The sequence below is a fragment of the Jaculus jaculus genome, chromosome 20, assembly GCF_020740685.1.
Source record: "Jaculus jaculus isolate mJacJac1 chromosome 20, mJacJac1.mat.Y.cur, whole genome shotgun sequence".
Taxonomy (NCBI): Eukaryota; Metazoa; Chordata; class Mammalia; order Rodentia; family Dipodidae; genus Jaculus; species Jaculus jaculus.
Window position 1 is genome coordinate 23,189,765 of NC_059121.1, and position 13,450 is coordinate 23,203,214.

The 13,450-nt window shown below is 46.7% G+C and overlaps 1 protein-coding gene across 1 annotated transcript; it reads right to left on the reverse strand.

The window, feature by feature from the left end:
• Window positions 1–1,090: 1,090 nt before the first annotated feature.
• Hspb3 (heat shock protein family B (small) member 3) lies at window positions 1,091–1,814 on the reverse strand. Its single transcript, XM_004664944.2, has one exon. The coding sequence runs from the start codon at window positions 1,657–1,659 to the stop codon at window positions 1,204–1,206; it is 456 nt and encodes a 151-aa protein (XP_004665001.1). The 5' UTR covers window positions 1,660–1,814; the 3' UTR covers window positions 1,091–1,203.
• Window positions 1,815–13,450: the final 11,636 nt, after the last annotated feature.

Below are 13,450 nucleotides of genomic sequence, written 5' to 3' on the forward strand. Positions count from 1 at the left end.
TGACTCAAGATGAAAACCTATCAAGTGAAGGGAAGCCCAAGTCCTTTTCGAAACATAAAAGGTTTCTGTGAAATGGACAAGAACTGTTTTTTTCTTTCAAACTTTTTATTGACAAAAAGCCATGATATTCCACCCACCACCCCGATTTTCCCCTCCAAAACCCACCCTCCATTGAACCCCTTCTTAGAGAGTGGCTTGCGTTTACAAACAGCTGTGCTGGAGTTTTGACATCTCAGAGAAACAACTGTGAGAACTCTGTAGTACCAAACTACTACGGCCTGTTCATTTACCAGTGTCTTCATTCTTTTTTGTTCGCTTGTTTGTTTTTCAAGGTAGGTGTCTCACTCTAGCCCAGGCCGACCTAGAATTCACTTTGTAGTCTCAGGGTGGCCTCGAACTCATGGTGATCTTCCTACCTCTGCCTCCAGAATGCTGGGATGTAAGATGTGTGCCACCATGCCCGGCTAAATGTCTTCATTTTTAAAACAAGCATGGGTTTGAACTGCACAAACAATTGTTTTGTTTTGTTTTTCTGGATAAGAATAAGAAAGACAACCTTGGGCTGGAGAGATGGCTCAGCGGTTAAGCGCTTGCCTGTGAAGCCTAAGGACCCCGGTTCAAGGCTCGGTTCCCCAGGTCCCACGTTAGCCAGATGCACAAGGGGGCGCACACGTCTGGAGTTTGTTTGCAGAGGCTGGAAGCCCTGGCGTGCCCATTCTCTCTCTCTCCCTCTATCTGTCTTTCTCTCTGTGTCTGTCGCTCTCAAATAAATAAATAAAAATTAAAAAAAAAAAAAAGAAAGAAAGACAACCTCAGACTGGAGAGATGGCTTAGCAGTTACGGGGTTTGCCTGCGAAACCCAAGGACCCAGTTTGATTCCCCAGTAGCCATGTAAGGTGGCACATGTCTGGAGTTTGTTTGCAGTATCTAGAGGCCCTGACATGCCCATTCTCTCTCTCTCTCTCAAATGAAGGAAATACTTGAAAGAAAGAAAGGAAGGAAGGAAGGAAGGAAGGAAGGAAGGAAGGAAGGAAGGAAGGAAGGAAGGAAGGAAGGAAGAAAGAAAGAAAGACAACTTCAACATACCAGCAACGGTGTACATATGCTTTTAATCTTCAAAAAGTCACAGCAAATCACCTCTAAGGTGGGCAGTCAAACATTCCAGGTGGGCTGTCGCTGGCTCACTGTCTAACAAACAAGATTTCACTTGGTGCCCAGCTGTTCCTTTACTTCCACCACCAAAATTCCATCGTGGCAGAGGATGGCAGACAGATCTTTGGTTTCCACGCCGTCTGGCAGCTTGTACTGTCGGGTGACGCTCCGGGAGATGAAGCCGTGCTCGTCCATCCTGGTTCCGTGTCGAGCCCTGACCAGCAGCCAGCCCTCGAAGGTCTGGATGATGATGTCTTCAGGCAGGAACTGGACCACGTCCAGCAGGATCTGGAAGCGAGGCTTGTCCGGGGCTGGCACGGCAGCCCCGGCGGAGTCCAGGGCAGGAGGCTGGAGGGCGGCCCTGGCTTTGCTCAGGTCCACCACGGTGGGTCCAGGCAGGGCGTACAGAGCGTGGGCCAGTCTGCAGTCCTCCAAACCCCGAGCTTCAAACTCCTCCTGGTACCGCACCGGGGTCTCGATGAGGTGTCTCAAGATGACCTTGGCCATGGCAGCCGAGGTCCAGCCAGCCCCGAGCTGAGTGGCCAGTGCTTCCCTCCGCCTAAGGACCAGATGCCCACTCCGCGCGGCTCTTGCTTTCCAGCCCCGTCCAGACAGCGGTGGCTTAATAAAGCCTGAATAGGAGCTGCACACTCACGCTTGTCTTTTCGCACTCGCTGACAATGAACGGCTATTTATAGGAACCTCATCTAGCACATTTTAAGCACACAGCCTGCACAAGTTGGCCGGGCAAGACTGCTCTTACTGCTCCGTTAACCTTGGCAGTCCCGACTGCCTCCCTCGCCCAAACAGAAGGTGGGCGTCAGAAGTGGTGCCTTACAAATAGCCTGGTGGCGCACGCCTTCATCCCAGCGCTCAGGAGGCAGAGGTAGGAGGATCCCTGTGAGTTCGAGGCCACCCTGAGACTCCATAGTGAATTCCAGGTCAGCCTGAGCTAGAGTGAGACCCTACCTCAAAAAACGAAAAAACAAGCAAACGAACAAGGGGCTGGAGAGATGGCTTAGTGGTTAAGCACTTGCCGGTGATGCCTAAGGACCCCGCCCAGTTCGAGGCTCGATTCCCCAGGACCCGCATTAGCCAGATGCATAAGGGGGCTCACTCATCTGGAGATCGTTTGCAGTGGCTGGAGGCCCTGGCGCGCCCACACTCTCTCTCTCTCTGCCTCGTTCTCTGTCTGTTGCTCTCAAATAAAATTAAAATTAAAAAACCTTCAAATATCCAGCCTAGTAGTCCTATCCCCAGTCTAAGGGAGTAGGACTTTTTGGAACATTCCAAAGATGGGCACTCAGGTCTGCATCTTCTCTCACAACCAAATCCACAGCTAGAAGGTTCTAGCTGTAATATATGGGAAATTCACACACACACACACACACACACACACACACACACACACACACCTCAAACATCCAATAAGCTCTCAGTCCTCAGGCTATGCATTTCCTTTTGTTGTTTATTTCTTTGTGAGCCACATCATCTGGGATTTTGTTTGTTTGCTTGTTTTAGACATAGGTTCTCGCTCTAGATCAGGCTGACCTTGAACTCACTCTGTAGTCTCAGGCTGGCCTCAAATACAGGACGATCCTCCTACTTCTGCCTCCCAATTGCTGGGATTACAGGTGTGTGCCGGCTCACCAGGTCATCTGGGTGGTTTTTTTTTTTTTTTTTTTTTTGCTTTGTTTTTTGAGGTAGGGTCTCACTCTAGCCCAGGCTGATCTGGAACTCACTCTGGAGTCTCAGGGTGACCTCAAACTCCCAACAATCCTCCTACCTCTGCCTCCCGAGTGCTGGGATTAAAGGCGTGCGCCAACTCATCAGGCCATCTGGGTGTTTTCTTTTCTTTTTTTGTACACTTGACTCATCAAAACTGAGGTCAGGTGCCCAAGCTACGTAAGTGTGAAGCTTTATTTGGGGTGCAGAAACTGGATGGGGACTCTTGGTGATGAGAACAGAGCCTCTTGGGAGACAGAGTGTCAGAGCTTTCAACCACTTCATAGTAATGCCCAGAAAGATGTGGACAAATCTAGTCAAAACTCTGCTTTTGAATCGGAAAAGTCAATTACATGTCGTCCCTCAACCATAGCACCCTTTATATTAAACTTGCACTGAAAAAGAATGAGGCAGCTAAAGAGTAATTTCCAAGACAGGCTAAGTATAGAAGAAAAGTCAAAGACAGTGGGTAGATAGCAAGCTGCTATTTATACTGGTTTTACAAGTAGGCATTTGCCTACATAAATAGAATCACTCTATTTATAATAGATTTTATAATAAAATTTTAAAATTTATAATAGAAAGACCTGTGGCTGGGAACAATGGCGAGGCGACCCCTTAGGGGGTAAAAGGGTGGTTACAAGGCAGGAGCTGGGCGGGGGGAGGGGGGGGGAGAGACCCGCTTTCACTCTGAACTCATCAGAGCTTTTCCTTGTGAACTGGGAGTGGAATACACACACCGTATGTTTTAAATACCGAAAACTGCCTCTCCATGGAGCTTAGTGGTTTGGGGAATCGACAGACTCAGGACTATCTTTTCTTTAAAATGCATGCAGGCTGGAGAAATGGCTCAGTGGTTAAAGACACTTTGCTTACAAATTCGGACATGGCCTGGATTCAGTGCCCCAGTCCCCATGTAAATCCAGACACACAAAGAGACACAGATATCTGGAGTCCTTTTGCAGTGAGAAGTTGCCCTGGCATGCGCATTCTCTCTCTCTCTCTCTCTTTTCCTCCCTCTCTCTCTCTCTCTCTCTCAATCTAGGTTCATGGGCCTCCTACAAGTGAGATCATTCGTGGCTTTAGAATTCCAATCAAAAGTTTCGTATTTCAGCCAGGCGTGGTGGCACACACCTTTAATTCCAGCACTTGGGAGGTAGTGGTAGGAGGATCGCTGTGAGTTCAAGGCCACCCTGAGACTGTATAGTGAATTCCAGGTCAGCCTGGGCTAGAGTGAGACCCTACCTCCAAAAAAAAAAAAAAAAAGTTTCGTATCTCAACAGGAACTGAATCCAAAATCTTTCCCATGGCCTTCAGGATCCTGCAATCTCTCCCTGCTGGCCGTGTATCTTATCTCTCCTCTGACTCTTTTGCTTTAGCCACATTGGCCTCCCCTCTGCCCTGGACATATTTCCTCAAGCCCTTTACATTGGGAGACTTTTTCTGCTTTGAAAGTTCTGTTTCCAGATTGTCCAGAATTTGCCTCATGATTCAGCTGTTAAGTCCAATGTCACCTCTTCAGACATATCTTTCCACAGAAGTCCTCCTGGCCACTCCATCCTGGTGCCTTTTTCTTGTCTTTGTTCTGTTTTTTTTTTTTTCCTTTGGGGGGGTGGTGTTGAAGTAGGGTGTCAGTTTAGCTCAGGCTGGCCTGGAATTCCCTATGTAGTTTCAAGCTGTCCTTGAATTCGCAGTGATCCTCCTACCTCAGCCTCCCGAGAGCTGGGGTCAAAGGTGTGTACCAGGGGAGAGAGAAGGGGAGAGAGAGAGAGAGATTGAGAATATGCACACCAGGGCCTACAGCCAGTGCTGACTAGATGCATGCATCACTTTGTGCGTCTGGTTTTTACGTGGGTGCTGGGGAATAGAACACAGCTTGTTAGGATTTTATGGGCAAGTGCCATAACCTCCGAGCCATCTTTCCAGCCCTTATTCTGTTCTTTGATAAGACACACTCACTCAGGCAGAGCCCCAAGAGGAGATGGAAGAGAAGTTAAGGAAATAAAACAGCATGTTGAAGCCAGGTGTGGTGGTGCACGCCTTTAATCCCAGTACTCGGGGGGGTGGGGGGCAGAGGTAAGAGGATTGCCATGAGTTCAAGGCCACCCTGAGACAACAGAGTGATTTCCAGCCTGAGCTAGAGTGAGACCCTACCTCGCAAAAGCAAAAACAAACAAACAAACAAAACAACGAAAAAACAGCATGTTGGGCTGGAATGATGACTTAGCAGTTAAGGTGCTTGCCTGCAAAACCAGACGACCCAGGTTCAATTCTCCAGGACCCACATTAGCCATATTCACAAGGGACGCATGTGTCTGGAGTTTGTTTGCAGTGGCTGGAAGCCCTGGCGCGCCCATTCTCTCTCTCTCCCTCTCTCCCTCCCTCCCTCTTTCTCTGTCAAATAAATAAATAAAAATAAAATACTTTAAAAAACAGAACCAATAAGATACATCGACCTAAAGATACCGCTATGTAATAGGACACTAACATAGGAATTGGCTTGAGCAGATGTGGAAGCCAAGAAGTTACACTTGCCTGCCGACTGCAAGCTGAAGGACCAGGAAAATGGATGACATAGACGTAGACGTAGACGTAGACGTAGACGTAGACGTAGACGTAGACGTAGACGTAGACGTAGACGTAGACGTAGACATAGACATAGACATAGACATGACATAGACTAGATATGTCATAGACATAAACATGACATTGACATGGGCATGACTTACACTAGACATAACTCAGTCTAAGTGCAAAGGCTTCAGAACTAGGGAGCTGACTCCGTAACTGACCCTGAGGATCACGAAGAACTAGGAAACAGAAGTCCCAGGGTCTGAGGTCAGGACAAGAATGTCATTGTCCAAGGTGGGGTGAGTGGGGGGAGAGAGAGAAGAAATTCACTTCTCTTCTGGCCTCACCTTTTTGAACTATTTGGATCCTCAACACCCACCCACTGAGTCTATTAATTCAAATGTAATCTCTTCTTTTTTTCTTAGGAATATACCTTTGCTTTTTAAATTTTATTTAGTTGTTTATTTATTTGAGAGTCAGACAGTGGAAGAGGCAGAAAGAGAGAGAGAGAATGGACATACCAGGGCCTCTGGTCACTGCAAACGAACTCCAGATGCATGCGCCCCCTTGTGCATCTGGTTTACGTGGGTCCTGGTGAATCGAACCTGGGTCCTTAGGCTTCGTAGGCAAACACCTTAACCACTCAGCCATTTCCCCAGCCCGCTAATCTCTTCTTCACATACTCCCAGAGACATGCACCAAGGGAAAGCTTGTCCAATTATATAGGCTCCCCTTACCTCAGTCAACCTGACATATATAAACGTCATCCTCAGAGTGTCTGGGTTGAAATGGCCCCCGGGACACCTGCTAATTCCCACCTCATAGGATAAAAGCCATCACTGGAGCAACTGGGGCCCATGGCCGAGGAGTGGAGATGACACACAGCCAGCAAAAGCCACCAGGTAGCTCCAACAGTGCTTGACGCTGACTTTCCGAACACCAGTGTGACATTCTCCTAAGCCTGCCAAGTTCATCTGCTGAAGCTTGATCTCATGGCAGCCCCGCTCCATCCCTAAGTGGGGTTTAGTCTTTGACACAGTACTTTGACCTGGGGGGTTCTATTTCTTTGTCTCTCAAAGGAGCGCTTTGATACCCACAGCGCTTATCTCTCGAGGAGGTTGGAAGATGGTGTTTCATTCTGTCCATATAGCGTTTTCCTCTCGAAGGTTTTATACTAGAGGTACTGGGGGAGTTCGAGTGGATGTTTCCTAATAGATTTGATTTTATTCAAGGTGCTTGGATTTCCAGCTGCCTGGTGGGAAGAGGTGTCGCTCTGGGCAGATCCTGGGGTCCAGCCCTACCGTGTGTTTGGGGGCGGATCCGGATTCCAGCCCAAGGAATGCAGAGAGCTTGAGCTCTGCCTGGGTTCCCTGCTGCTTGGCTGTCTGGTTTTCGCTCTTACTTCCGGTGGTGAGTTTTCTTTCTCTCCATTATGGAACATTCCCCTGGATCTGTAAGCTTCAATAAATCTTTCCTCTCATAAACGGTGCCTGGTTTGGAAGTTCCTCCCAGCAACGTGAAGCTGACTACAACCGTAACCAATAAATAGAAGCATTTCTTTTAAAATTTTTTTTTTAATTTTTACTTATTGATTTGACAGAGAGAAAGAGGGAGAGAAATGGGGGGGAGAATGGGCATGCTAGGGCCTCCAGCCACTGCAAACAAACTCTGTTTTTTTTTTTTTTAATTATTTATTTATTTATTTATTTGAGAGCGACAGACACAGAGAGAAAGACAGATAGAGGGAGAGAGAGAGAATGGGCGCGCCAGGGCTTCCAGCCTCTGCAAACGAACTCCAGACGCGTGCGCCCCCTTGTGCATCTGGCTAACGTGGGACCTGGGGAACCGAGCCTCGAACCGGGGTCCTTAGGCTTCACAGGCAAGCGCTTAACCGCTAAGCCATCTCTCCAGCCCTGCAAACAAACTCTGGACACATGCACCACCTTGTGCATCTGGCTAACCTGGGTCCTTTGGTTTTGCAGGCAAATGCCTTAACCACTAAGCCATCCCTCCAGCCCAGATAAAAGCATTTCTTTAAAATTTTTTGTTTACTTTTATTTATTTATTTGAGTGCGACAGAGAGAGAAAGAGGGACAGAGAGAGAATGGGCGTGCCAGGGCTTCCAGCCATTGCAAACGAACTCCAGACGCGTGCGCCCCCTTGTGCATCTGGCTAACGTGGGTCCTGGGGAATCGAGCCTAGAATCAGGGTCCTTAGGCTTTACAGGCAAGCACCTAACCTCTAAGCCATCTCTCTAGCCCCAAATGGAAGCATTTCTTGAGGCCTTTTGAAATTTTAAGCCAACTGGAAACTTGATATATTTATTCAGCGTTTATCAAAAACTTCAGTCCTGTTTTTCAATTAATGTTTACAATCCTCAGGGGGAAAAAACAGACTAATTTTCTGAGGGGAACAGTTGACTGAAACCCAGATGGTATTTAGCTGAGTAAACTCTAAAGTCTTGGGCACAAAAGAATGATTTTTTTTTTTCACTCTGTCACTGAGTATCCCCTTCCCCAAAGCGACTAATATGAGCATCTGTGCCTCATTTGAACATTTCCATGTGTGGAACTGGCTTCTGACACCATAAGCTCCTTGAAGCCTCTGGATGCTGTTTTTTTTTTTTCCTTTTATTTATTTATTTGACAGCAACAGACAGAGAAAGAGGCCGATAGAGAGAATGGATGCGCCAGGGTCTTCAACCACTGCAAACCAACTCCAGATGCATGCGCTCCCTTGTGCATCTGGCTAACGTGGATCCTGAGGAATTGAGCTTCAAACTGGGGTCCTTAGGCTTCATAGGCCAGCGCTTAACTGCTAAGCCATCTCTCCAGCCCTCTGGGTGCTTTTTTGTTTTTTGTTTGTTTTTTTGTTTGTTTTTCAAGGTAGGGTCTCACTCTGTCTCAGGCTGACCTGAAATTCACTATGTAGTCTCAGGGTGGCCTCGAACTAATGGCCATCTTTCTACCTCTGCCTTCCCAAGTGCTGGGATTAAAGGCGTGCGCCACCCTGCTCGGCTGGATGCTTTGTAAATGCAGTATGTGTTAGCTACATACTTGACAGAAGCAGAGTTCTTTGGATGCGAACAGGGATGTAAAACCCAACCCAGATGTGGAGGTCTGGTCAGGAAGGGCAGAAGGGGCTCCATTTTGAATGTTCTGACTGCCCTCTGGTGGAAAAGACTGGAAGTTCATGAACGTAAGGCAGAGTTTTCAGAAAAAAACTGAAATTCTAAACAAGCAATTCTTCCACTTGCCTTCTGACTTCATTTTCTCCAAATAAAGAGTCCTGTATACTGAGCCAATTTCACTAGAGGTCTCCTTCTCCCTTGCAGTTTTTCTTTTATAAATTTTCTTTTATTTTTTTATTTATGTATTTATTTGACAGAGAGAGAGGGAGAGAGAGAATGGGCAGGCCACGAACTCCAGCCACTGCAAACAAACTCCAGGCACATGCACCCCCCTGTGCATCTGGCTAACATGGGTCCTGGGTAATTGAACCTGGGTCCTTTGGCTTTGCAGGCAAATGCCTTAATTGCTAAGCCATCCCTCCAGCCCTCCCTTGCAGTTTTTACATTATGTGTGTTATACAGTGAGGGCGGGGGGAGAAGAGGGAAGTGAAAAAATGGGACTTGTTTGCTTTTTGTTATTTTTCAAGGCAGGGAATCACTATAGCCCAAGATGACCTGAAGCTCACTCTGTAGTCATAGGCTGGTCTCAAACTCATTGTGTTCCTCCTACCTCTGCCTCTTTTTTTTTTTTTTTAATTTAATTTATTAGTTTTATTTTTAGCAAATACAGTCAGTTTGGTACCATTGTTTAGGCTCATCCATGATCTACCCCCTCCCAATGGACCCTCCTTGTTGATGTAAATGGGAGTTAGCCCAAAGTTATTGGTACGATAAATGTCTCTGCATATCATGCCCCAACTACCTCTGCCTCTTGAGTGCTGGGGTTAAAGGCGTGTTCCACCATTCCCAACTAAGAATTGAAAAAAAAAAATTGTGGGGAAAAAAGGTTTCTTTTGGTTTACAGACTCAAGGAGAAGCTCCATGATGGCAGGGAAAACAATGGCATGAGCAGAAGGTGGACATCACCCCCTGACCAACAACAGATGTACCACCACAACAGGAGAGTGTGCCAAACACTAGTAAGGAGAAACTGGCTATAACACCTATAAGCCCGCCCACAACATTACACTGTCTCCAGGAGACATTAATTCCCAAATCTCCATCAGCTGGGAACCTAGCAGTCAGAACACCTGAGTTTATGGGGGACACCATGAAGAAAGAGAGAGAGGAAGAGAAGGAGAGGGGTGAATGGGTGCACGCTTGCAAATGAACTCCTGATGCATGCACCATTTTGTGCATCTGGCTTGGGTACTTAGGCTTTGCAAGCAAGTGCCTTAACCGCTAATCCATCTCTCCAAACCAAATATTTGACTCCCCCCCTTTTTTGAGGTAGGGTATCACTCTAGCCAAAGCTGACATAGAACTCACTCTGTAAGGAATTGAAAAATTTTAAATATATGTTATTTATTTATTTGAGAAAGAGAGAGAGAGTGTGTGTATGTGTGAGAGAGAGAGAGAGAGAGAGAGTAGACACGCCAGGGCCTCCAGCCACTGAAAACTATATCCAGATACATGCGCCTCCTTCTGCGTCCAACATACATGGGTCCCGGGGAATCCTTCGGCTTTGGGGTCCTTTGACTTTGCAGGAAAACGCCTTAACCACTAAGCCATTTTCTCCAGCCTGAAAAATTTTTGTTATTAATTTTTTTTATTAAGTAGAAAACTTTGTATGGACACATCACGTGTTGGCACCATCATTTCCCTCCATCCTGCCGCCACTTGGGTGAGCGTCCTCCTCAGTGGGATTGCTGACATTCATTGTGGGATTGGGGGCTATGAATTGTATTTTATTTGTTTATTTGAGAGAGAGAGAGAGAGAGAGAGAGAGAGAGAGAGAGAAAGAGGCAGAGGGAGGGAGAGAGAGAATGGGACCCAGGCCTCTTGCCATTGCAAACAAACTCCAATTGCATGCATCACTTTGTGCATCTACTTTACATGGTTACTGGGGAATTAAACCTGGGTCCTTACACTTCACAGGCAAGCGCCTTAACCGCTAAGCTATTCCCCCCACCCCATGAGTTGTATTTTCAAAGGATAAATTTTGTTCCCTTGCTTTCTGAATGAAAATTACCAGGCATAAGTTTAATAAATATACCCAAAGAGCAATTCTAGCAGCGTGGTTTAAAAAAATGATTTAAGGAGTATAAAAGCCCTTACTTTTCCCCCACTTCGCACTGGAGTCAAGGGGTGAGTCACAGTCTTTCTAAAACTTTCCTTTTTCTTTTCCAGTAAAATGGGAAAAACATGTCTTTTAGGTTTTTTGAGGTTAGACAAGAGAAATAAAAGGCATAGAATAGAACCTGGAGCACTGTAACTGTTTAATAAGAATTACACATCTTGGCCTGGAGAGATGGCTTAGAGGTTATGGCGCTTGCTTCCAAAGCCAAAGGACCCAGGTTCAACTCCCCAGGACCCACATAAGCCAGATGCACAAGGTAGCACATGCATCTGGAGTTTGTTTGCAGTGGCTAGAGGCCCTGGTGCACCCATTCTCTATCTGCCTCTTTCTCTCTCCCTCACTCTTTCTCTCTCTTTCAAATAAATAAATAATAATAAATAAAAAATATTTTTTAAGAATTAGATATCTTTTATAATTCCATTATTAAAAGGTTAAGGTCTACTTAGAGAAAAATTCTATTTCAATCCAATAGTGGTTTTTCTCTTTTTTAATGTTTTTATTTTTATTTTTTTTTAAGTATTTTAGGGGCTGGAGAGATGGCTTAGCAGTTAATGCATTTGCCTGCAAAGCCTAAGGACCTCGGTTCAATTCCCCAGGAACCCAAGTAAGCCAGATGCACGAGGTGGCACATACGTCTGGAGTTTGTCTGCAGTGGTTGCAGAGAGAATGGTGTGCCCATTCTCTCCTCTCTCTCTCTGCCTGTCTGTCTGCCTCTCTCTCTCTGAAATAAGTAAATAAATATTTTATTTATTTAGGGCAGCAAGAGAGAGCGAGTATTGGAGCACCAGGGCCTGTGGCCACTGCAAACAAACCCTCAAACACATGCGCCGTACTGTGCATCTGGCTTTATGTGCATACTGGGGAACTGAACCCAGGCCAGCTGGCTTTGCAGACAAGTGCCTTTAGCCACTGAACCATCTCCGCAGCCCTGGTTGTTTTGACGTTTTCATGCAGGTATTCCATTTTGATCGTATGTACCCCACATTACTCTCCCTTCTCCCCCTTAGCCTCACTGCTCTCTTTCTTCTCATCACGTACCAGCGTCTATGCCATGGAAGCGAATGACCCCACACACTCCATGATGCCCTTTAGCTGTCATTAGCGCACTAGGGAGGATGCCCTCCCAAGCTCCTTCCCTATGTAGACTAGAACGTCGACTTGCCCTTCCTATGCGGGCCTTGTGCAGGTAACCACCGCTGCTGTGAGTTCAGGAGTGGGATGGCCCTGTCATGTCCGGTGGCCAGCGTTTCACAGCACTCCACCCCATCCTCTGGCCCATCTCCCATGATGCTCTCTGAGCCCTGGAGGGAATGATGTATGTGTCTCATTGAGGCCTGAGCACTCACCAGTCACTTATGTTCAGCACTTGACCGGTCATGATTCTCTGCCTTCACTGCCTCCCATCGCAGATTTTAAAAATATTTAATCATTCAGTTAACTCTAAAAAGATTTTCTGCCGGGTGTGATGGTGCAAGCCTTGAATCTCAGCACTTGGGAGGCTGAGGTAAGAGGATCGCTGTGAGTTTGAGCCCAAACTGAGACTAATTCCAGGTCAGCCTGGGCTACAGCAAGATCCTACCTTGAAAAACACCAAAAGAAGAAGAAGAAGAAGACGGAGGAGGAGGAGGAGGAGGAGGAGGAGGAGGAGGAGGAGGAGGAGGAGGAGGAGGAGGAGGAGGAGGAGGAGGAGGAGGAGGAGGAGGAGGAGGAGGAGGAGGAGGAGGAGGAGGAGGAGGAGGAGGAGGAGGAGGAGAAGAAGAAGAAGAAGAAGAAGAAGAAGAAGAAGAAGAAGAAGAAGAAGAAGAAGAAGAAGAAGAAGAAGAAGAAGAAGTAGTAGTAGTAGTGGTGGTAGTAGTGGAAGAAGGGGAAGAAGAAGAGGAAGAAAAAGAGGAAGAAGATTTTCTGATTGGGGCTGATAACGGAACTGACATATGGACATAAAGATAAATGTTTAGAAGGCAGTTTAACAATGCATCTGTTCAGAAGTACAGCGATAGGAGACTCTTCCCTAATGCTGACATATCCAAGGGAATTTTCATCAGTGGCTAAAGTAGCTGGGTCCCTTTCACAGATCCAGGCAGAGAGATGTCACCAGCAGCCGGCACCACAGACTTGAACACAGACCCACCAGAGCTCAAAACTGCTCTCGGTATCGTTGGACAGGAATTCAGATCCACCCCAGTGACACGCCCTCTCCAGCAGCTGCTGGAGACTTAAGCAAGAAGTTTAACCTTAATAAAAAAAGAAACATATATATATCTGTAGGGTTGGAGAGATGGCTTAGCGGCTAAGACGTTTGCCTGCAAAGTCAGAGGACCCCGGTTCAATTCCCCAGGACCCATGTAAGCCAGATGCACAAAGGGGGGGGGCACACATCTGGAGCTCGTTTGCAGTGGCTAGAGGCACTGGCATGCCCATTCTCTCTCTCTCTCCCTCTTTCCCTCTCTCAAATAAATAAATAAATAAACAAATATATATATGTGTGTAGGTTTTTCGAGGTAGTCTCACTCTGGCTCAGGCTGACCTTGAATTAACTATGTAGTCTCAGGGTGGCCTCGAACTAATGGCGATCCTCCTACTTCTGCTTCCCAAGTGCTGGGATTAAAGGTGTGCACCACCATGCCTAGCATCAAATAAAATATATATTTTTAAAAATCTATAGCCGGGAGTGGTGGCATACACCTTTGATGCCA

Coding starts and splice junctions, on each gene's coding strand:
- Hspb3 (XM_004664944.2), bottom strand. CDS start 1,659: ATGGCCAAGGTCATCTTGAGACACCTCATCGAGACCCCGGTGCGGTAC.